At 21.3% G+C, this 22,390-nt stretch overlaps 1 protein-coding gene across 6 annotated transcripts in view; it reads left to right on the top strand.

Moving 5' to 3' along the window:
- The window catches only part of LOC122497786 (WD repeat-containing protein 47), a 126,949-nt gene that overhangs the window by 64,655 nt on the left and 39,904 nt on the right, over window positions 1-22,390 (top strand). The window contains exon 1 of one of the 6 annotated variants that reach the window (XM_043605076.1): window positions 1,839-2,887. The exons of the other annotated variants lie outside the window; for them this stretch is intronic. Coding sequence (XP_043461011.1) covers window positions 2,048-2,887 — 840 coding nt within the window. The 5' untranslated portion in view covers window positions 1,839-2,047. Of the gene's footprint in view, window positions 1-1,838; window positions 2,888-22,390 lie in introns of those variants that run through there. 6 annotated transcript variants of the gene reach the window in all.

Genomic DNA, 22,390 nt, shown 5'->3' with positions numbered 1-22,390 from the left:
CTTTTTAAAAATTCTCGTCAAGAATTAAATTATTGTCAAAAGTTTTTTAAAAATTCTTCTAAAGTCAATTATTTTTAAAAATTTTAATAAAATTCTTCTCATGAATTCAATTGTTTTTAAAAATTATTATTTAAATTCTTCTCTGGAATTCAATTATTTTAAAAAAATTTAATAAAATTCTTCAAAAAGTTTTCAATTATTTTCAAAAATTGTTATAAAATTTTTTAATATAATAAATTTCATTAAAATTTTAATTTAATTCCTTAAAAGAAATTAAATATTTTCAAAAGTTGTTAATACAATTCTTCGTAAAAATTAAATTTTAAGAAACATTCAATATTATTTATTTTTTTATTTAAATAATTGATTTCTTGTAGAATTAAATTATTGTTTTTCATACAAAAGTAACAATTCTGTAGAATTGATTTTTTTGAAAAAGTTTAATTGAATAATAATCGATGTTATTGATTTAAAGTAGAATTTTAGTTAAAAATTCTAGAAAATGTTAATTGAATTGAAATGATAAAAATAATTTTGAAGAAATTACAGTAACAATATTTTTATAATAATAAATTAATGATTTTGTCAGTCGGTCATCTTTAATTATTATAAAACATAAAGAAATGGATTACTCCGAGTCGAAGACTCGGAGTGCTCTATTTCTTTATGTTTTATAATAATATTTTTATGAAAAAAAGAAAAATTTTGTTCAATTTGAAAAGGTTTGAATTTGAAATTTTTGAACATCTTAATTGCAATGAAAAAAAAATGATGAAATATTTATTTTAAATAAAACTATTGATGTTTTCGAATAATTTTACTTTTGAAGAAATTTGTAAATAAATTTAATAAAACATTTTTTTGAGTATCTGATAATTTTGAGAGTGAATCAGAATATTCTTTAGGGTCAGGGAAAAATATAAGTCAGAGTTGTGTTTGGAAATCAGGGAAAAGTCAAGGAAAAATAAAGTTAAATTTTTGTGGCAACCCTGTATAAATAAATTATATTTTTATCTTTATTTAACCAATTTTTATGGTCCCCCAAAAGTCCCCTATTTTTTAATTTTCAGTCCCCTATTTTCCCTAAAATACTTTTTAGGGGCACTGTGAAGCCTGTTATCGTTATTTTTGATTTTGAACTCAATTTAGACAGTGGCCCACAATTCACCAATTTTTTTAAAAATCATAAAATTGGACTGTTTGGTAAAACTGAAATTTCTTTAAGATAAGTGATAATTTTTTGGCAACTGACTAGTTTGTACCTTCTAGTGACATGAAAAATTTGAAGAAAAAAAATTTTGTCTGTAAGGTATTGAGCTAAAAAAACAGTGTTGCCCACAATTCCCCAATCTCCCTTACTAGAAAAAACATTAAAACTTTGAGTAAAATGACAATAAAACTACCAAATTTTACATATATGGAAATGGAGGAAAAGTGAAAGGTGCAAGTATCTAACATAACAATGAATTGGATGATCGTGATTTAAAAATAATAATGGAGAATTCGTTCGGTGAAAGATTCGCACGCTCTTGAATGTTGTCGTTTGAGAAAGTCACGTGGCTGAAAGGCGCATGATATGGGCGAAAATACCGGGCGAATATATATCTGACCCAGTATTACCGGCGTAGACGACGAGTATGCCAGGGTCATAACAACCTTATGCACCTCTGTATCTCTTTCGCGGATTTGCGCGACAAACCATAAGTTTGACCTAATATGGAGACTTGACTTATAACGAATAGCGATTTAATCATGTAAATAAGAGTGAGCGAGAGAGAGAGAGAAAAAGAGATAGAAAAGAGGGGGATCATGGACACAGACTTCGGGTTTCTCACTCTCCTCAGGACCCCAGTGTCTCATCGAACGTGTATTAAGACGCATTTCACAATCATTTTACGTGTGACATAATCTCATAATTGTTATTACTTGTGCTCGGAATCAGAATTACTGTTTTGATAAGTACGATCAAATGATACAATTCTCATTTGTCTCTACAGTTGGTATTGTTACTATATTTTCATCAGTGTTTTAAAATAGAGAAGTGATTATGTCAAATCAAAGATCAGCGATAAAACGGCTAGAGGAACTCTTTCGTGATGTGAAGGTTGATCCGGAAATTGTGCGAATTGAAACAAGACTCGATAGATGTTGTGACATTCATGGAAAGCATTTTAAGGAAAATTGTGCATTCCGAATGCTCGGTGGGAGAACGGAGGGTAAAAGAAGTTATTCACCAACACGACGTGGATCATTGAGTTTGCCGAAATCACCGGCCCAAAGGGATTTTCATCCCTCTGCATTTCCAAGTTCATTGAGAAAAGATTCATTGGGAATGTCAAGTGGAACTATTGATTATTCGCGTAAGGATTGGTATACAAATAGTCTCAGTGGATTGGCCCTGCGACGTGACAGTCTTGGTAAATCGGTTGGTAATTTGAAGAAAGACACGATAGTGAGTTATAATTCACCATTGAGACGGGACTATGTTGCGAAATCAATGTCAAGTCTTCATAGACCGGTGAAAAGTTCTCTATTCGAGTCGAATGATTTGAGTGCAACAACGTCGTCAGTGTATGAGCCCTTGAGGAATAGAAGTAATACGTCTACTTTGAAGAGTTGTTTGGCTGGATCCAAAGGGAATTTGAGGAGTAACTTGAATGTTACTTTGCCAAGCGAGTCTGCTGGGAAGAAGGACAAGGTATCATCGCTTGGTGGATGTTACACCACTGGTAGACGGGGATCGTATGACAGACGACGCTTTTCAACAGATTCACTGGAAAATTTAAAACGAAACTCTTGGGATTCAACACGAAGAGGATCGGCCGGTTCCTCGTGTGGATGGGATGATCCTATTTGGGAGGAAGGATATTTTGATAAATTTAGACAGGTGAATTTCTCTTTGGCAAAAGGAAAATTTTTTATTAATACTTTTACTTTTTCACAAAAAGTGAGAATGTAAAAAATTAAAAATGATCTGTTAATTATTATTATTATTATTATCAATCAACTTATGCTTCAAGAACAATAAATTAACTATAATAATCTTCCCATTGATTATAGAAGTATTTTGTGACCCATTTGTAACATCTCTGGGACAGACAGAATGAAAGAATGAATTTGTTAAAAATGGGTCTCAAAACCTATTTGAAATGCTAAATATTAAATGGTTTCTCAAAAATTATTTCCAATATAAAATTGTTTTTAAAAAGTTATTTCAAATGCAAAATAGAAAATACGTATTTTCAAAATGGTTTTACAAAATGAAATGCTTTTCTTTAAATGAACTTTATTTTTACATTAACTTTTTGATTTTTTCATAAAATAAGATTGTAGTTTAAATCAGAATATAATTACAAAACAGTTAAAATTTGAAAGCCTTTAAAAGGTCTCATGGATTATGCCTCCAATAAGAGAAAAGTCAAAATGCTCCATTAAATAATGAGCATGGTAACCCCTTTTGAAACTGTTTTATATTATTCCATTAATTTGAATATACAATAAACTAGTTTTTTGAAAAAATTGTAAGAAAACTTTGTCAGCAATTAAATAAAAAAAAAAAATGTTAAATCATTTTTGGCAAATGTACTTAAAATGTACAATGAAAATAGGTATTCTGTATTTTCTATTTTGCATTTGAAATAGATTTATTTGAAGTAGTTTTAACATCTTTGGTCTGTCCACACTTTGAAGTTACAGTTTTTGTGTATGCTTTTGTTTTTTTCTTCTTTAGAAAATATTGTTTGCATCATTTCTATTTCTTAATTACAATTGCTTTAATAAAATTCAATAAAAATTATTTAATACAAAATTTTTTAAAAATATAAGAAAAAAATTTTCATAAATTCTATTTGTCAATTGGAAATTTTAAATGAAAATAAAATTGAAAATTTTTAAATTTTTAGAAAATAAAAGAAAAAATTTTACTTAAAAAAATGTTCTGTTACATATTTATTTATGAATTTCTTTAATTGTAAAATTATTCGAAAACATCAATAACATCTTTTTTAAATAAATATTTAATTATTATTATTTTTCCACATGAATTATAAGATTTTAAAACATTTCAAATTCAAACCTTTTTGAAATTAAAATGCTTATAAAAGTATTATCATTAATTTATATTAAGAATATTGTTACTGTAACTTCTTAAAAATTATTTTCATCATTTCAATTCAATTATTATTTTCTAGAATTTTTAACTAAAATTCTTCTCTAAATCAACTAGTTTTAATAATTTTTGAAAAAGTTCTTTGAGAATAAAGGAATTTTTCTCAAAAAATTATCGAAAATTTCCTATAAATTTAGAAATATTTCATATTTCATGTAACTTCAAATTATTGAAAAAAAATTAACTTAAACTTTTTTTAAAAAATTAATTCTTCAAAATTGACAGTTAAAAGTATAGAAAATTTAAATTTTCAAATATCTTAATTTGTAACCTTTTCAAAATTATTCAATTACTTAATTACAAAAATAAATAATTTATTAAATAATTGAAAGTTTTTTAAAATTTTATATATATATATAAAAAATGTTATCAACAAATTTTTAAATAATTGAATTCTTTTGACGAATTTTAATAAAATTTTTAAGAATAATTACATTTTTCGAGGAATTCGATTAAAATTGTACTAAAAATAATTAAAATTCTACGATAAGCTTTATTATTTATGAAAATAATTAAATTTCTAAAACAAATTTATTATTTATAAAAATAATTGAATTCATACAAAAAATTTAAGATTTATGAAAATAATTGAATTATTGCGAAGAAATTTATAAAAAAATTTGTTAATAATTGAATTCCTGTGCAATTTTTATTATTTATGAAAAAAAAATGGAGTATCATTTTATTGTTAAAATTTTTTAAAATAATTGAATTCTTTTGGGACGTTTATTAAAATAGTATAAATATTGAAAATGAGGAAAATTTTTGAAATTAATTGAATTTTGGAGAAGAATTTTGTTATATATAACGATAATTGTGTTTTTAAAGAGAAATTTTTCTTTAAATTTTGAACAAGATTGAAGTTTCGTAAGAAAAATTTTATTAATTTTGAAAATAATTGAATTTCTGCAATCATTTGTAACTCCTCAAAAATTCAATTTTTTAAAATGTTTTTAACTAAAATTTTTCTATAAATCCGGTTTTTTTAATAATTAATTAAATATATATTGACAAATTTAATTAATTTCAAGAAGAATTTGAATTATTAACATTGTGCTTCATGTTTTCTAATAATTAAAAATGACCGAGGGGTAAAATCATTAATTTATATTCTAAGAAATTTAAAAAAAAAATAATAAAAAAAAAATTAAATTTAAATTAAATTATTTTTTCATTTTAATTCAATTATTATTTTTTGGAATTTTAAATGATTTTTTATGAAAATAATTGAATTCCTTGAAACAAATTTATTATTTATGAAAATAATTGAATTCCTGTGAAATTTTTATTATTTATGTAAATAATTTAATGTTTGGGTACAATTTTATTAAATTTTTTTTTTATGTAATTTAATTCTTTTGGGAAATTTATTAAAACAGGAGATATTGAAAATCATTGAAATGAGGAAATTTTTCGAAAATAATTGAATTTTAGTGAAGAATTTTGTTATTTATAAAGATAATTGTGATTTTGACATTTTTCAAAAATCTAAGTTTTCTAAAATTTCTGATTAAATTCATTAGAAGTTGAAATTTTATAAAATTTCAAATTAAAAACCTTTTGAAGTTGATCTATTTATGAATATTGTAAACGCAACTCTTAAAATTGAATTCATTTTGAAATATTTAAGTAAAGTTTTTATTAAATAATTTTTAAGTAATAATTTCATGGCAGTTGTTCAAGAATTAAGTTATTTAAAAAGAAATTATTGTCAGAAATAGAAAAAAATAATATTAAGGAAATACAATAAGTAAACTAACAAGATTCACATTACAGATAAGAACTAACAATTTTAAAGTGGTAAAATATAATCATCAAAATGGGCTGAAACTAAGTTGAAAACAATTATTTGTCAACTGTTTATTTATAGAAAAGCTTTTTGTCCAAATCTTCCACAATGTATGTAACGTTTAATTCTGGTTTTTCCACTTTTTTTTTACAAGAAATCGTAAATACATTTGTTAAGAAATTTTTTTTACTCAATTTGGTACAAGGAGAATATGTAATAAAATATTAACTAACTTAAATTTTTAAGAGATAATGAAAAATAAATATATTATTGATAAGTACATTCTAATTTTCATAAAATTATAAAACTTCGACTTTTTTCAACTTATTTTAAAAAATTAGGACTTTTTCGACTTTTTTTTCAAATATTGCAATAATTTTTAGTATAAAATTTTAAGAATTTCTTTATTATAATTTTTTGAAAATTAATTAATAACTTAAAAAACATGGACAGTTTAATATTATTATAAAAAACTGAATTTTTGTATTTAAATAATTGAATTCTCTAAGAATTTTCGTAAAATTATTAAAAAAAATTAAAGTATTTAAGTATTTAAGTAAAATTATTTCGAGAAGAAGTTTGATTAAAATTTGTAGAAAGTAATTGAATTTTAAGAGAATTACAGTTGTAATTTTTAGAAATTATTAAATTTCAGAAGGTTTTTTTTCTATTTTAAATCGACTAAAGCGACCTTTTTTTTGCGCCTTAAAGTCGATCCGAGGCCTGAAAAGATTATAATTTAAAAAAGTAATTACATTTTTAAAATGGTTATTATGTTTTGAACATTTATGGCAATTTTTTTCTATATTAATTTCTAAAAGATCTTACTAAGGTGCGTTCACACTTATACTACCTATCGAAACCTATCGTCTGGTTTACGTCATTGGTATGCCGTGCATGGTAAGAACAAGTCATGCGGCGCTTAGTCAGCGCTGAAATGCGTAAAAAGTAACAATTTTTTTACTGTTCAAGACATCGTTCTAAATAACTTCTCTTTTCTAGAGAATTTTGTTAAAAAAGAAAGATTTTCGAAATTTTGGGAAATTTCACATGGAATTCCGCAAAATTTTCGCACACGCAGAAGAATGGTTGGAAGAAAATTAACTGTTTTATCTAATAACTAAAATTATAATTGAAAAAATGCCGTTACTCTCAAGGATAATTTTTTTAATTTATAGTTGAAATTATCCTTTTAGTTGGATAGTTTGCAACGTGCTGGATGAACAATATAATTTTCAAATAAACACAGAGATTAGCAAATTTTTGACAACTTTTCATCTTTTTTTTTTAACTTTACTTAGTATTAAATCAATAAATTAAAGACAATATTTACTGAAACTAGTCATAAGTATTATTAAAAAATTATTACTTACAAATTATGAAATGAATAATTTTACTTAAAAATTTCAAAATCAATTGGATTTCAAAAGAGTTTTGTATATACAATCTTCATAAATAGATGAACTTAAAAGGTTTCAATTTGAAAATTTAGAAAATTTCAATTTTTAATAAATTTAAATTGAAATTTTAAGAACAACTGATTACTGAAATTCAATGATTTACAAAAGTAATAAACTTCTTCGCATAAATTCAATTATGTTCAAAAATTTTTAAAAGTTCTCGTCAACATTTCAATTATCTTTATAAATAATAAAATTTTTCTCCGAAATTCAATTATTTTCCAAAAATTTAATAAAATTCTTGGCAAAATTTAAATTATTTTCAAAAATTTTCCTCATTTCAATTATTTTTAATATCTATTTTAATAAAAATTTTACAGGAATTCAATTACTTATCAATTTTTTTTATAAATTTCTTCGCACCAATTCAATTATTTTTGATTTTTTTAATGAAGTTTCTCGAAAGAATTCAAATATATTCAGAGAATTGAAAAAAATAGTTTTGAGAAATTCAATTATTTCGAACAATTAAAATAAAATTCTTTTAAAAATTATATTATTTAAAAAAATATTGAACAAATTCTTTAAAAGATTTAGTTAATAAAATTGCAATTTTAATAAAATTTCCCTATAGAATTCAATTATTTTCATAAATAATACATTTTTTTATAGGAATTCCAATTATATTTCAAAAAATATGAATAAAATTCTTCGCAGGAAATAAATTTAATATTTTAAAAAATTTTCATAAAATGCTTTATAAATTTGAAAAATTATAAAAAATTGATCATAGAATACAATTATTTTTGTAAAATATAACATTCTTCCTAGGAAAATAATTATTGTCAAAAATGTTTGTAAAAATCTTCGAAACAATTTAATTATTTTCGTAAAAAATAAAATTCTTTGAAGCATTCAATTATTTAAGAAATTTTGATACAATTCTTTCTAAGAATTGAATTCTTTTCAATAATAAATTTTTTCACAGGAATTCAATTATTCAAAAAAAAAATTTAATAAACTTCGTCAGATTTCAATTATTTTCAATTTTTTAATGAAATTTCTCGATGGAATTTAATTATTTTTAAAAAGTTTAAAAAAAATTATGAGAAATTGAATTATTTATAATAATTTAAATAAGATTCTATTAACAAGAAATTAATTATTTTCATAAACAACAAAACTTATCGCAGAATTTCAATTATTTTTTATACAATTTTAAATTGCATTCATTCTTAAATTTTTTTTTGAAATTCACCGCAAGAATTCAATTCTTTAAAAAAATTTTGATAAAATTCTTCATTGAGAATTCAATTTGAAGAAATATATTCAATTATTTAATAAATTATTTATTTTTGTATTTAAATAATTGAATTTTCGAAAAATTTTCTACTAAAAATTGATTAAAAAATGAATTTCACTTAAAATTTTAAATTATAATTGAATATTAAAAGCATTATAACGTGAATTTTTAGAAATAATTGAATTTTCAAGAATGGTTTAAATTAAAATCTTTTTAAAAATAAAATTTTTACAGGAATTCAATTATTCAAAAAAAAATTTAATAAACTTCGTCAGATTTCAATTATTTTCAATTTTTTAATGAAATTTCTCGATGGAATTTAAATATTTTCAAAAAGTTTTAAAAAATTCTGAGAAATTCAATTATTTAAAAAAAATTTGAATAAAATTCTTCACAAGAAATTAATTATTTTCATAAATAATGTTATTTTTCTCCGGAATTCAATTATTTTCACAAATAAAATTCTTCACAGGAATTTAATTCTTTAAAAAAATTTTTAATAAAATTCGTTGCAAGAATTTAGTTATTTTTATAAATAACAAAACATATCGCAGAATATCAATTATTTTTTATACAATTTTAAATTGCATTCATTCTTAAATTTTTTTTGAAATTTACCGAAACAATTCAATTATTTTAAAAAATTTTTGATAAAATTCTTCATTAGAAATTCAATTTCAAGAAATATTCAATTATTTAATAAATTATTTATTTTTGTATTTAAATAATTGAATTCTTAAACAATTTTCTACTAAAAATTGATTAAAAAATGAATTTCACTTAAAATTTTAAATTATAATTGAATATTAAAAGCATTATAACGTGAATTTTTAGAAATAATTGAATTTTCAAGAATGGTTTAAATTAAAATCTTTTCAAAAATTAAATTTTTCACAGGAATTCAATTATTCAAAAAAAAATTTAATAAACTTTGTCAGATTTCAATTATTTTCAATTTTTTAATGAAATTTCTCAATGGAATTTAATTATTTTCAAAAAATGTAAAAAAAAATTCTAAGAAATTGAATTATTTAAAATAATTTAAATAAGATTCTACGCACAAGAAATTAATTATTTTCATAAATAATATTATTTTTTTCTGGAATTCAATTCTTTAAAAAATTTTTTAATAAAATTCGTTGCAAGAATTCAATTATTTTCAAAAATAACAAAACTTATCGCGGTATTTCAATTATTTTTTATACAATTTTAAATTGCATTTATTCTTAAATTTTTTTTTAAATTCACCGAAAGAATTTAATTATTTTTAAAAATTTTTGATAAAATTCTTCATTAAAAATTCAATTTGAAGAAATATTCAATTAGTTAATAAATTATTTATTTTTGTATTTAAATAATTGAATTCTCGAAAAATTTTCTACCAAAAATTGATTAAAAAATGAATTTCATCACTTAAAATTTTTAATTATAATTGAATATTAAAAGCATTATTACGTGAATTTTTAGAAATAATTGAATTTTGAAGAGGGTTGAAATTAAAATCTTTTCAATAATAAATTTTTTTACAGGAATTCAATTATTAAAAAAGAAAATTTAATAATATTGAATATTAAAAGCATTATTACGTGAATTTTTAGAAAGAATTGAATTTTCAAGAGGGTTCAAATTAATATCTTTGAAAATTTAAATTTATAGTTGCAATATTCTTATGATATTTCAGAAGGTTTGAATTTGAAAATATGAATTCCTATTGAAAAATAATAATGATTAAATATTTATTTAAAAAAGAAGTTATTGATGTTTTCGAATAATTTTACAATTTTGGAAATTCGTAAATATACGTAATAAAACATTTTTTTTGAGTATCTAATAATTTTTGGAGTGAATAATATTCTTCAGGGTCAGGGAAAAAGTTAAAATTTTGTCTGGAAGTCAGGGAAAGGTCTCATATTAATTGTGATTTCTACCCGCGGGTCTTCTGTGTTTTATCCTAATAAGAAAATTTTTTGATTTTGAAATTTTTTTCCATATTAATTTTCTGATTTATTGAAATTTGAAATTTGAAATTTAAAAACATAAATTGTGAATTAAAAATTAGAATTTCAAAGAATACGCAAATTATTGTTATATACACATCCTAAAGAAGACAATCGAATTAATCTTGAAAAACACAGCATGTCAGTAAATTATAATTAAAAATTGAAAAAATTCAATGAATTTTTAAAAGTTTGACGCAGAAGCTTACCAACGAAACGTAATAATTTTCACATTGTTTATGATAATGTTTATTTCCTGAATGATCGTTAAGGCAAGTGCACCCACTCAAGACGATTGGCCCTGAATTTCTTACTCTCTACCTACGCTTTCAAATTGCCTGACGACCATGGCTCAAGTTCGTCGTGTGTATTTCCCCCTCTTCTTTTTATTATATTCTTCATTTTTTTCCTACAATATTTTGTTTTTTTTATCTCTATGTAAAAATCGCACAAACTTTATACTTATTGCTTCTGATGGATTCTCGCATAGATAGACCTACGCGGTTTTCTTCATATGGATTGATTCGGTCATCCCATAGACTTGTTCTATAAAAATGACAATTGCATCATTTATAATCAGCTCTCGAAAAATATTCAAATGCAATTTTATTTTTTCTTCTTCCTCTAAGTCTGCTGTATTGTCATTGATTATTCTATTGTGAGAATTTATGTTTTGCTTGTTTTAAAAGATTATCTTGTTTTTACTTTGTAGTTTTAAATCAAAAAGCAATTTTTTATAATTAAAAACTGTTTCAAAAAAGTGCGAGCAATTTTATTTTCGTCACTATCAAATTTTTTCAGAAATTGTTAATCAAAAATAAAATTACTCACACTTTCTCTGAAATATTTGTGAATTAATTTTATGTTTAAATAAACGAAAATAAAAAATTAAATTTTTAGGATTCATAAGAAAATTCTCAGTTTTTAAGTCTTTTTGTTTGCCACATAAACTATGAAATTACCACGAATCTTATTAATTTTTAAATTTTCTGGAATTTTAAGTAAAATTCATTTGCAAAATTCAATTATTTTCATAAATAACAATATTCATCCGAAGAATTCAATTATTTTCAAAATTAATAACATTCTTTGCAAAAATTCAATTATTTTCAAAATTAATAACATGCAAAAATTCAATTTCTTTTTCAAAAAGTTTTAAAAAAATTGTCAACATTTCAATTATCTTTATAAAATAACAAAATTTTGATACAAAATTCAATTATTTTCAGGGATTATATTAAAATTCATTGCAAAATTCAATTATTTTTGAAAATTTTTCCTAATTCAATAATTTGTGTATCAATTGTTTTAATGAAATTTCCCAAAAGAATTCAATTTATTTAAAAACAATATTGACAAAATTCTACACTAATGTTCAATTATTTTCTAAAATAAAAATTTTTTAAAATAATAAAAGTTTCACTGGAATTCAATTATTAAAAATAAAATTCGCATACATTTTTTTGAAAAAAGTCAACTGTTTGAAACTTTTTTTTTTATAAAATTCTTCCCTATAATTCAATTATTTTCACAAATAACAAAAACTCATTGTAGAATTTCAATTATTTTGAATTTACAAAAATTGTAAAAAATCGAATTAATAAATTAATAAATTAATTAATAAATCGAATTCCTCGCAAAATGTAATTATTCTAAAAAATTTTATTAAAATTCGCCGATAGAATTCAATTATTTAAAAATTTGGTGATAAGATTCTTTATGGGAATTGAATTTTAAGAAACATTTAATTATTCAATAAATTATTTATTTTTGTATTTAAATAATTTGATTCTAGTTAAATTTTCGAAAAAAAATTGATTTAAAAATGGATTTCAGTTAAAATTTCAGATTATAATTGAATATTAAAAGAAATTAGAGCGTGAATTTTAGGAAATAATTGAATTTTCAAAAGGTCTCAAATTAAAATCTTTGAAAATCTGAATTTTTATATTTTTAACTGAAAATTCCGTGGAATTATTTTTTTTTAAAAAGTTTAATTGATTTTTTAAAATATTATTTTAAGTGTTTATTTTCTAATATATATTCAATTGAAGAATTTACAAATAATTTAAATTTTGTAAAATTGAATTGTAAACAAATTAATTTTAAAATTCTCAAAGAAATTTTTCCAAATTTTCTAAAAATTAATTAATTTAATTTAATTATTAAAAAATTATTGGAAAAATTCAATTATTTTCAAGAGTACCTAATAATTTCTTTTTCTTCGTAAAAATTAAATATTGTTCAAAAATAATGAAATTCTTCTTAGGGATTCAATTCTATTCATAGATAATAAAACTCATTTCCGAATCTCAATTTTATTTTTAATACAATTTTAATCAAATTTCTCGAAAAATGTAATTATTCTTAAAAATTTTATTAAAATTCGTCGAAAGAATTGAATTTTTAAAAATTTTGTGGATAAACTTCTTTATGGGAATTCAATTTTAGAAACATTCAATTATTCAATTTACTTTTGTATTTAAATAATTGAACTCTAGTAGAATTTTCTAATAAAAATTGATTTAAAAATGAATTTCATTAAAAATTTCAGATAATATAATTGAAAAAAATTCAACTATAATTTTAACAGGATTGAAATTAAAATTAAAAAAAAATAATTGTTTAGAATTGTTAGTTAAAAGTATGAAAATACTTAATATAATAATATTAAAAGCAATATAGCGTGAAATTTTAAAAATAATATAATTGAATTTTGAAATTAATTTTTTTAAAAAAGTTTAATTAAAATTTTTTTACAAGATTTGTAGAATTGTTTAATAAAAATTGATTCAAGTCTTTGAAAATCTGATTTTTCATACTTTTAACTAACAATTCTAAACAATTCTATTTTTTTTTAAATTTTAATTTCAATTCTGTTAAAATTATAGTTGAATTTTTTTTGAATTATATTTAATTATTTCAAAAGTTTTAACGCAATTCTTCGAAAGCATTCAATTATCTTGATTAATAAATAAAATTCTTCCCAGAAATTTAATAGTTTTTTGAAATTTTAATAAAATTCTTTGTAAAATTAAATTACTTTCGTAAATAAAAATATTCACCATAAAAATTCAATTATTTTGAAAATTATCAAAATTTTTGCAAAAATTCAATTATTTAACAAAAATTTTTATAAAATAATCGAAATTTTACATAAAATTGAATTGTAAACAAATGGATTTGAAAATTCTCAAAGTGAACTTTTTCAAAAATGATTAAAAATAATTGATTTAAAGAAGAATTTCAGTTAACTACAATTTTTAAAATTGTAGAAAATAATACATAATTGAATTAAAGAAAATAATTTTGAAAATGTTACAGTAACAATATTGTTACAAAATAAAATAATGATTTTATTACTTGGTCATTTTTAATTATTATAAAACATGAAGAAAACGATGACTCAGAGTCAAAGACTCGTAGTTATCAATATCTTCATGTTTTATAGTTATAAAAAAATTTAATAGTTTTAATTAATTACTTTCAGTAATTGGTCCGTAAATGGTCCGTAGTTTTTTATTTTCGGTCCGTAAAGTTTAACTGGTTCGAGTTCTGTATTTTACGGGTTTTTATGCAAAATTATTACAAATAGAAAAAGTAAAATTTCGTTCTGCATGTTATTAAGTCACATGATAAATAACCAGTTCTTTTATGCTTTTAAAAATATTATAATTTTACTCATATCTTGACAAATATTTTGTATAAAAGAAAGAATTTTAAGAACCATTTTTTTTACTAAATGAAAATATCAATATATTTTCATTGATATAAAAATAGTAACAATAAAACAACAATTTACGTGTTTGTATACACAGATCATGAAATGAAAATGGAAAGTTGTCTTCTGGATCCCTATCACGATATACATACTCACGTGGATGTCGAGTGTCGTAACATTTTCAAATGTAGAAAGGAGTACCAAGTAACATTGATTATGCCCCACTCGAACTTAACATTAAGGGGCCATTCTGTTATTTAGTCACAACAGTTTGTCAGTTTTAAGCATAGCGCCCCATCGCGTGGGTGCTATTCGGAAGTGAATTTATTAAAACAGTTCCCCTTCCCAAAATTTTGTAATTTTAAATTTTAAGTTTCATTTTCATTTTAAAATTGAATACAAAGAAAAAATTTTATTCTTTTTTTGTACAGTTTAATTATTATTTAATATTATTTATTATTATTTATTTCTGTATATTTTTTTTAAGAATTAAGTTATAACATTTTTTTTTAACTAAAGAAGGAAATGATATTCTAAAAAATTGTAAAGTTAATAATTATTTAATTTGACCTTCACCAATTAAATTACATATTTCATAACTTATTTTTTAAAAGTAAAATTAATTTCCATATATATAAAAAATGCGAGGTATACCATATTTTGAAAGAAGTTTTAAAAATTTACTAGCTGTATTAAATTCATCAAATCAACAGAGACACAGAATTCGTGTAACAGATTCACCAGAAATTGAGGTATAAATTTTCAAGAATTTTTCAATTCAAATTATTAATAATAAATTAAAAATAATGAAACCCAAATAAAAAAATTATCTCATTGAAAATTTATTTTTATTATTTTATTGTATTCAAAATTGAATAAAAAATTAAAAACACGTTTGCACACAATATAGGAAGAAAACGAAAAAAACAGATTTATAAATTGTAAAGTTAATTTAAATTCTAGTGGAAAGAATCAATATAGACATTATGAAAAACTAAAGATAAAGGTGTGAAATGAACAAGTTATTGTACGCGTTTATGAAAATATATAATTAATAATTGTTTCTTCACAATCTTTGCATTGTTTATACATCAGTTATGACTTATAACTTTTTTATTTACAAAAGAATGTGAAAATGAATTAATCAAATGTAAAAAGGTTAACTTTAATTTTTGTGGGAAAATACGAAAATTATAATAAATATAAACTTGCAACAAAATAGATTCGAAAACTTTTAAATTATTATTTAATATTGCAAATGAATAGAAGCTTATTATTGCTGTCAGTATAAAAGTAACATATTTAGTTATATGATAATATTACTTAAGTTTAAAATATTTATATTAAATAATTATTTAACATTTGAAAAAACATTAGAAAGTATGAAATTTTGCTCTTGTGGACAATAATTATGTTCACTGTATGAGGTGAAATGATTCTATATTATTTAGAGTTTTTATTCAGAGAAAGTTTTGCAGCTCTAATGACAATTGTTTTTCATAAAGAGAAACTGATTTTTTTTCCGTTACAAGTGTAACAAAGCAGTTAGTTTTTGTCCAACAATGACATAACTTTTTCAACTGTTATTTTTTTAAATGTTTCTTTAAATTTATGCAAAATAATAATAAATTATTGTTATAAAGTTGGAGTCGTCCTTATAACACGTGTCAATTTTTTTTTGCCACTTTTTAACCCCCCACCCCTTTACCCTATCACGGACAATCGAGGACTTTTGACAACTCCCACCCCCTTCCATAACTGTTCACGTGAACATTTTTTGGTGAGAAATTAATATTTTTGATAGGATCCGTAAATTTGTAAAAATTAAGTTTTTTTAAGAAAATGTCCGTAAAGTCCGTAATTTGATTGAAAAAGCAATAAAAGTTTTAAAATTTAAAGATATAATTTGGAGAATTTTTTAGAAGTTACAAATGGTTGCAAAAATTCAATTATTTTGAAAAGTAATAAAATACTTTGCAGAAATTCAATTATATTCAAAAATTTTTTTAAATTCTCATCAAAATTTCTATTATCTTTATAAATATTAAAATTCTTCTCCGAAATTCAATTATTTTTAATACAATTTTAATAAAGTTTCATTAAAGAATTCAATTTTTAAAACAAATTGTTAATAAACATTTTTCGAAAGAATCCAATTATTTTCTAAAATTGTAATAAATCCTTTGAAACAATTCAATTATTTTTGTAAGTAGTAAAATTCATCGTAAGAATTCAATTATTTTTTATAAATAATAAAATTTTTCTCATGAATTAAGTTATTTTTAATAGAATTGGTAACAAATTCGATTGTATTCAATAAATTAAAGACATTTTTCGAAAGAATTCAATTATTTTCTAAACATTTTTAATAAAATTGAAGAATTAAATGTTTAATTTTTATTATTAAGAAACACGATTATTGTAAAAACTTGAAAGAAATTATTCATATAAAATTCAATTACTTTGAAAATTTTCAATTAAAATTATTAAAGAAACTCAATTATTTTTAAAAAATTCAAAGAAATTCTTCAAAAGAATTTAAGGAGGATTATTAAATTTTTTAAAAAAATTCTTCCCAAAAATTCAATTATCTTGATTAATAAACAAAATTCTTCCCAGAAATTCAATTATGTTTTGAAATTTTAATAAAATTCTTTGTAAAATCAAATTATTTTCATAAATAATATAATTTATTTAATTCAAATATGAATTTCATAAATAATCCTATAAAAGAATTTAATTAGGAATATCAACAAATTTGAATAAAATTCTTCCCGAAAATTCAATTATTTTCATAAATAATAAAATTCTTCAAAAAAATTCAATAAATATCAAATTTTTTGATAAAATTCTTTAAAATTCTTTTTAAAAATTCAATAATTTACAAATTTTTTATAAAAATTTTATAAATTGAATTGATTTTAATTGAATTGAATTTGAATTCTTTTTTGGAATTCAATTATTTTCATAAATAATACAATTTTTACAGAAATTTAATTAATTTCAAACACAATTTTCATAATATTTTTTGAAAAAAATAAATGATTTAAAATCATTTTTATACAATTCAATTATTCAATTATTTAAAAAAAATAATAAAGTTCTTTGTAAGAATTCAATTATTTTTGAAAACTTTAATAAAATTCGTTAAAAAATGCAATTATTTTTATAAATCTTATTAAAATTTTTCGTATCAATTCAATTATTTTAAATTATTCTTCAAAGTGTTATTAAAAGAATGTTAATAGAATTCAATTATTTTTGAAAATTTTAATAAAATTCGTTGAAAATTTCAATTATTTTTTTTAAATCTTATTAAAATTTTTCGTATCAATTTAATTATTTTAAATTATTCTCAAAAATGTTATTAAAATTAGTCGAAAGACTTCAATATTATTTAAAAATTTGTTGATAGACAAATTATTAATTAATTCAATTATTCAATAATTCATTTATTTTTGTATTTAAATAATTGAGTTCTCGTAGAATTTTTTAATAAAAATTGATTGAAATCTTTGAAAATCTGATTATTCATTTTTTTAACTAACAATTCTAAAAAATTATTTTTTTAAAGTTTTAATTTCAATTCGGTTAAAATTCTGTTGAATTTTTTTGAATTATATTTAATTATTTCAAAAATTTTAATGCAATACTTCGAAAGCATTCAATTATCTTGATTATAATAACAAAATTCTTCCCTGAAATTCAATTATATTTTGAAATTTTAATAAAATTCTTTGTAAAATTAAATTATTTTCATAAATATAACAATATTCATCATAAAAATTCAATTATTTTTAAAATTATCAAAATTTTTGCAGAAATTCAATTATTTTCAAAAATTTTTTGTTAAAATAATCGAAATTTTATACATAAAATTGAATTGTAAACAAATGGATTTGAAAATTCTCAAAATGAACTTTTTCAAAAATTATTAAAAATAGTTGATTTAATAAAGAATTTTAGATAAAAATTGTAAAAAATTATAAATGAATTAAAATGAGGAAAATAATTTTGAAAATTTTACAGTAACAATATTGTTATAACATAAAATAATGATTTTATTACGTGGTCATCTTTATTAATTATTATAAAACATGAAGAAAACCGTAAGTCGACATTTTTCTCCTTCATTGTCTATATTTTTCATCTTTTCCTCTATTCAAATTTATTTCCGGTTCAGCTAATTAAAAATGTGTATGCAAAAAGAATCCTTTGATGAACCGTGGGTGGACAGTTTCAAAACAACAGTGTTTAACTTCCATTGAAAATAAATAATACAGGCCTATTATTCCGATATACGTATAATAGCCTGAAGATATTATATGAATAAATATATAAATTTACAGTTTACCGAATTCTTTGGATTTTTCTCTCTTTTTCAGAATGAAAAATAAGAAGTGGAGAAAGATTAACTCATTTTCATTTTTTAAGTTGAATATAATTTTCTTTATTATGTATATGCATTTTTCATAATTCTTTTTTCTCTTGTTTCAGGTGAGTCCTACTTGGAGATAAATTTTTTTCACATTTGTTGTGTAAGTAGAGAACAATTTTTAGTGTTTTGTGTTTATAAAATGAATTATTTTATATGTAATTGACCCAGGCCAAATTTAAACCCTCTTTTAACAAAAATTAAAAAAATTTAAAATAAAAAAAAATTAAATTAAAATAAATAAATAATAAATAATACCTATATATTTTATTAATTAAAAATTTAAATTAAAAAAAATTTTTTTCGAGAAAATTCGTATTCCGATGTTTAGAGGTTGAAAAGAGGATTTAAAATTTGTATGAGAATTGAAATTAAAAAAAAAATAATTTAATTTTAATTTTTTTCATTCAGTACTGCGTCAACATTGAGTAAATTTACCGACAGTGTCGGTAAACGACTGTCGGTAAGAGGAAATTTGCTGTCAGAGTAGCACTCTTCTCTTTTATGCTTAAAAGTAGAAATCTAATGTACCAATTGCTGTCATAAAGAAAGTATTTTCTTAGTTCACAAACTGTCAGTTAATGTTAGCGATTCAAATTAAAAATTTGAAATTTCTTCCTACTTTTTCTTCATTACCAATTGCTTACTATAGTTATTTTATTTTAACTTAAATTTTTAAACACTTGCTTCTATAAACAGTCAATTTATAATATTTAAAAAATACAAATCGTACAATTACAATAACTAAAAAAATATAAAAAGAATAATTGTTACCCAAAAATTAATTATTTACAATCTCCTGTCACTGGTCTCTCCAAACTGTTATTTTAACAAAATGTCACTTTTGCGAATCGCCACTTTTGCGAAAAGTCATTTTCGCGAAATATCATTTTTACGAATTGTCATTTTTACGAATCGTTATTGTTCCGAAATGTAATTTTTACGAAATGTCACTTTTGTGAATCGACATTTTTACGAATTGTCATTTTTACGAATTGTCATTTTTACGAATCGCCATTTTTACGAATTGTCATTTTCGCGAAAAGTTTTTGCAAATTTTTGCAAATTGTAATTTTTGCGGATTTACTATAACAATTTTCGTAAAAATGACAATTCGCAACAGCGACATTTCGTAAAAATGACAATTCTAAAAAATGTCAGTTCGCATAAATAACAATTCGTAAAAATGACTTTTCGCAAAAGTGACAATTCGTAAAAATGGCGATTTGCAAAAATGACAATTCGTAAAAATGTCAATTCACAAAAATGACATTTCGTAAAAATAACAGTTCGGATGAATGCAATTCGGTAAAATGACAGTTCGGTCAAATGACATTTTTGGGGAATAATCATGCGCCTCGTTTCTGTAGAAATTAATCGTCCCAAAAAAAGATATAAAGCTTTAGCACAGACCACCCACTTGTAATACCTCTTGTAAAAGCATTTTTCTTTCTTTTTGTAAACCATTTCCTTTTTTGTGTGTGCGATTTATAAAGTATACGCATATAATGAGAGACATGTTCTTATAGATAGAAAATTATCTAGAGCCATCGATAAAACTAAAGAGAAGTGATCACCGAGATCCGCTCTAAACATAAATGACGAAATGTATATATATAAAATGTAAAATTCGAACGTCTTTCGTACATCATGGTGTGCTTGATTCCACTTTCCATCTTCTCAAAACCAGATCAGATCGATTTGCATTTTCTTCTTGTTTCTAAAGTTTGTATCTATAACTTTCTCTTAACCGCATCGTTTGATTTGTATCTTTATGGGTTTTCTATATTGTTCACATTATTATCATATAGATGTTATTGAGAAATTTCGATGATACGTTTCATGGCATAATTGAATATGAATCTTTAAAATTACTTTAGATTTTTATTGCTTAAAAATAATTCTAAATATTTGTTATTGCGGTGAAACTTTTACAGTTACAAAAATTATGTTTATTTAATATAATACCTAATGTTTTAATAAAGTGTTTTTAAAATATGATTTTTTAAATTTAAGAAGTTTTAATAAAGTGTTTTTAAAATATGATTTTTTAAATTTAAGAAGTGTGAGCTTTGAGGGTTAAAGAATTTCTGTTTGCCTGACCCCGGTATGATTCTATGAAAAATGACCGGAATGTAATGTTATATGCGTAAAATTTTCAATTTCTTAACACGCCGTGACGCTGCGCCCGCATGTAGGCCTATTTCAAACTGTTTTAACATGCAAATTGTCGCAAATCATAGGGAAACATTTAAAATATACACGAAAGACAATTTAAACAAAATTGAAATAACTTTACTTAGAAGTAGTGGTTTCGAAAATTATTAGAACCTAATGATTAAATAATATGGAGTTAAAAAATGAAGTGTATAATAATTTCTTTGCAAATTGCACAATATGATTCATTACCATTTCATAAATTAGCATTAAATTGTTTTAAAAATATATTGTACATATAATACGAAATCATATACTTATTTAAGTAAGAAATACAGACATCTTTATTCTCCACATTTTATATACATTGTAAAAACAATGAATACTTGTTCAAAAGACGTCCTAAATTTCCCCTATTTTTTTCGTCGCAGGAAATCAATTATTTTCAATAATTTTTAAGTAATTCTGCAAAAGAATTCAATTATCTTGATAACCAACAAATTTCTCCCAACAATTTCTTTTTAATTTTCTTAAAATCAATTATTTTAAGGTTTTTTAATGAAATTCTTTTCCAAAATTCAATTATTTTGATAAATATCAAATTTCTTCTCAAAAATTCAATTATAGACACAAATTTTAATTAAATTCTTGGCAAAATTTCAATTATTTAAACAAAATTTAATAAAATACTTTGCACGAATTCAATTTTTTAAATAAATTTTAATGAATATCTCGTCAAGAATTCAATTATTTTTATAAATAGCAAAATTTTTCGCCAAAAATTCAATTATTTTCAAAAATTTAAATAAAATTCTTTGCAACATTTCAATTATTTTTAAAAGTTTTTCGCAATTCAGTGTTTTTAAATATTTACGATTTTCATAAAATTTATCAACATATTTAATTATAGAAAAAACTTGTTGATACAATTCCACGAAAAGATTCAATTATTTTCATAAATAATACAATTTCATTTACGAATTCAATTATTTTCATCGCAGAATTTCAAATATTTTTAGTACAATTTTAAATAAATTCCTTAAAAAATGCAATTATTATTAAAAAATTTTATTAAAACTTGAGGAAATAATTCAATTTTAAGAGACATTCAATTATTCAATAAAACAATAAATTTCGTTGCAATAATTTAAATATTTTCATAAATAACATTTAATTAGTCGCAGAAAATCAATTATTTTCAATAATTTTTAAGTAATTTTGCAAAAGAATTCAATTATCTTTATAAACAACAAAATCGCATAAATTCTTCGTATAAAATCAATTATTCTAAGGAATTTTAATTAAATTCTTTTCCAAAATTCAATTATTTTGATAAATATATCAATGTTCATCACAAGAATTCAATTATTTTAAAAATTAATAAAATTCTTCGCACAAATTGAATTATTTTTAAAAATAT

Source organism: Leptopilina heterotoma, unplaced genomic scaffold (assembly GCF_015476425.1).
Source record: "Leptopilina heterotoma isolate Lh14 unplaced genomic scaffold, ASM1547642v1 Lhet_14, whole genome shotgun sequence".
Classification (NCBI taxonomy): domain Eukaryota; kingdom Metazoa; phylum Arthropoda; class Insecta; order Hymenoptera; family Figitidae; genus Leptopilina; species Leptopilina heterotoma.
The sequence above is the reverse complement of the archived record's forward strand: the minus strand, read 5'-3'. Positions and strand labels throughout refer to the sequence as shown.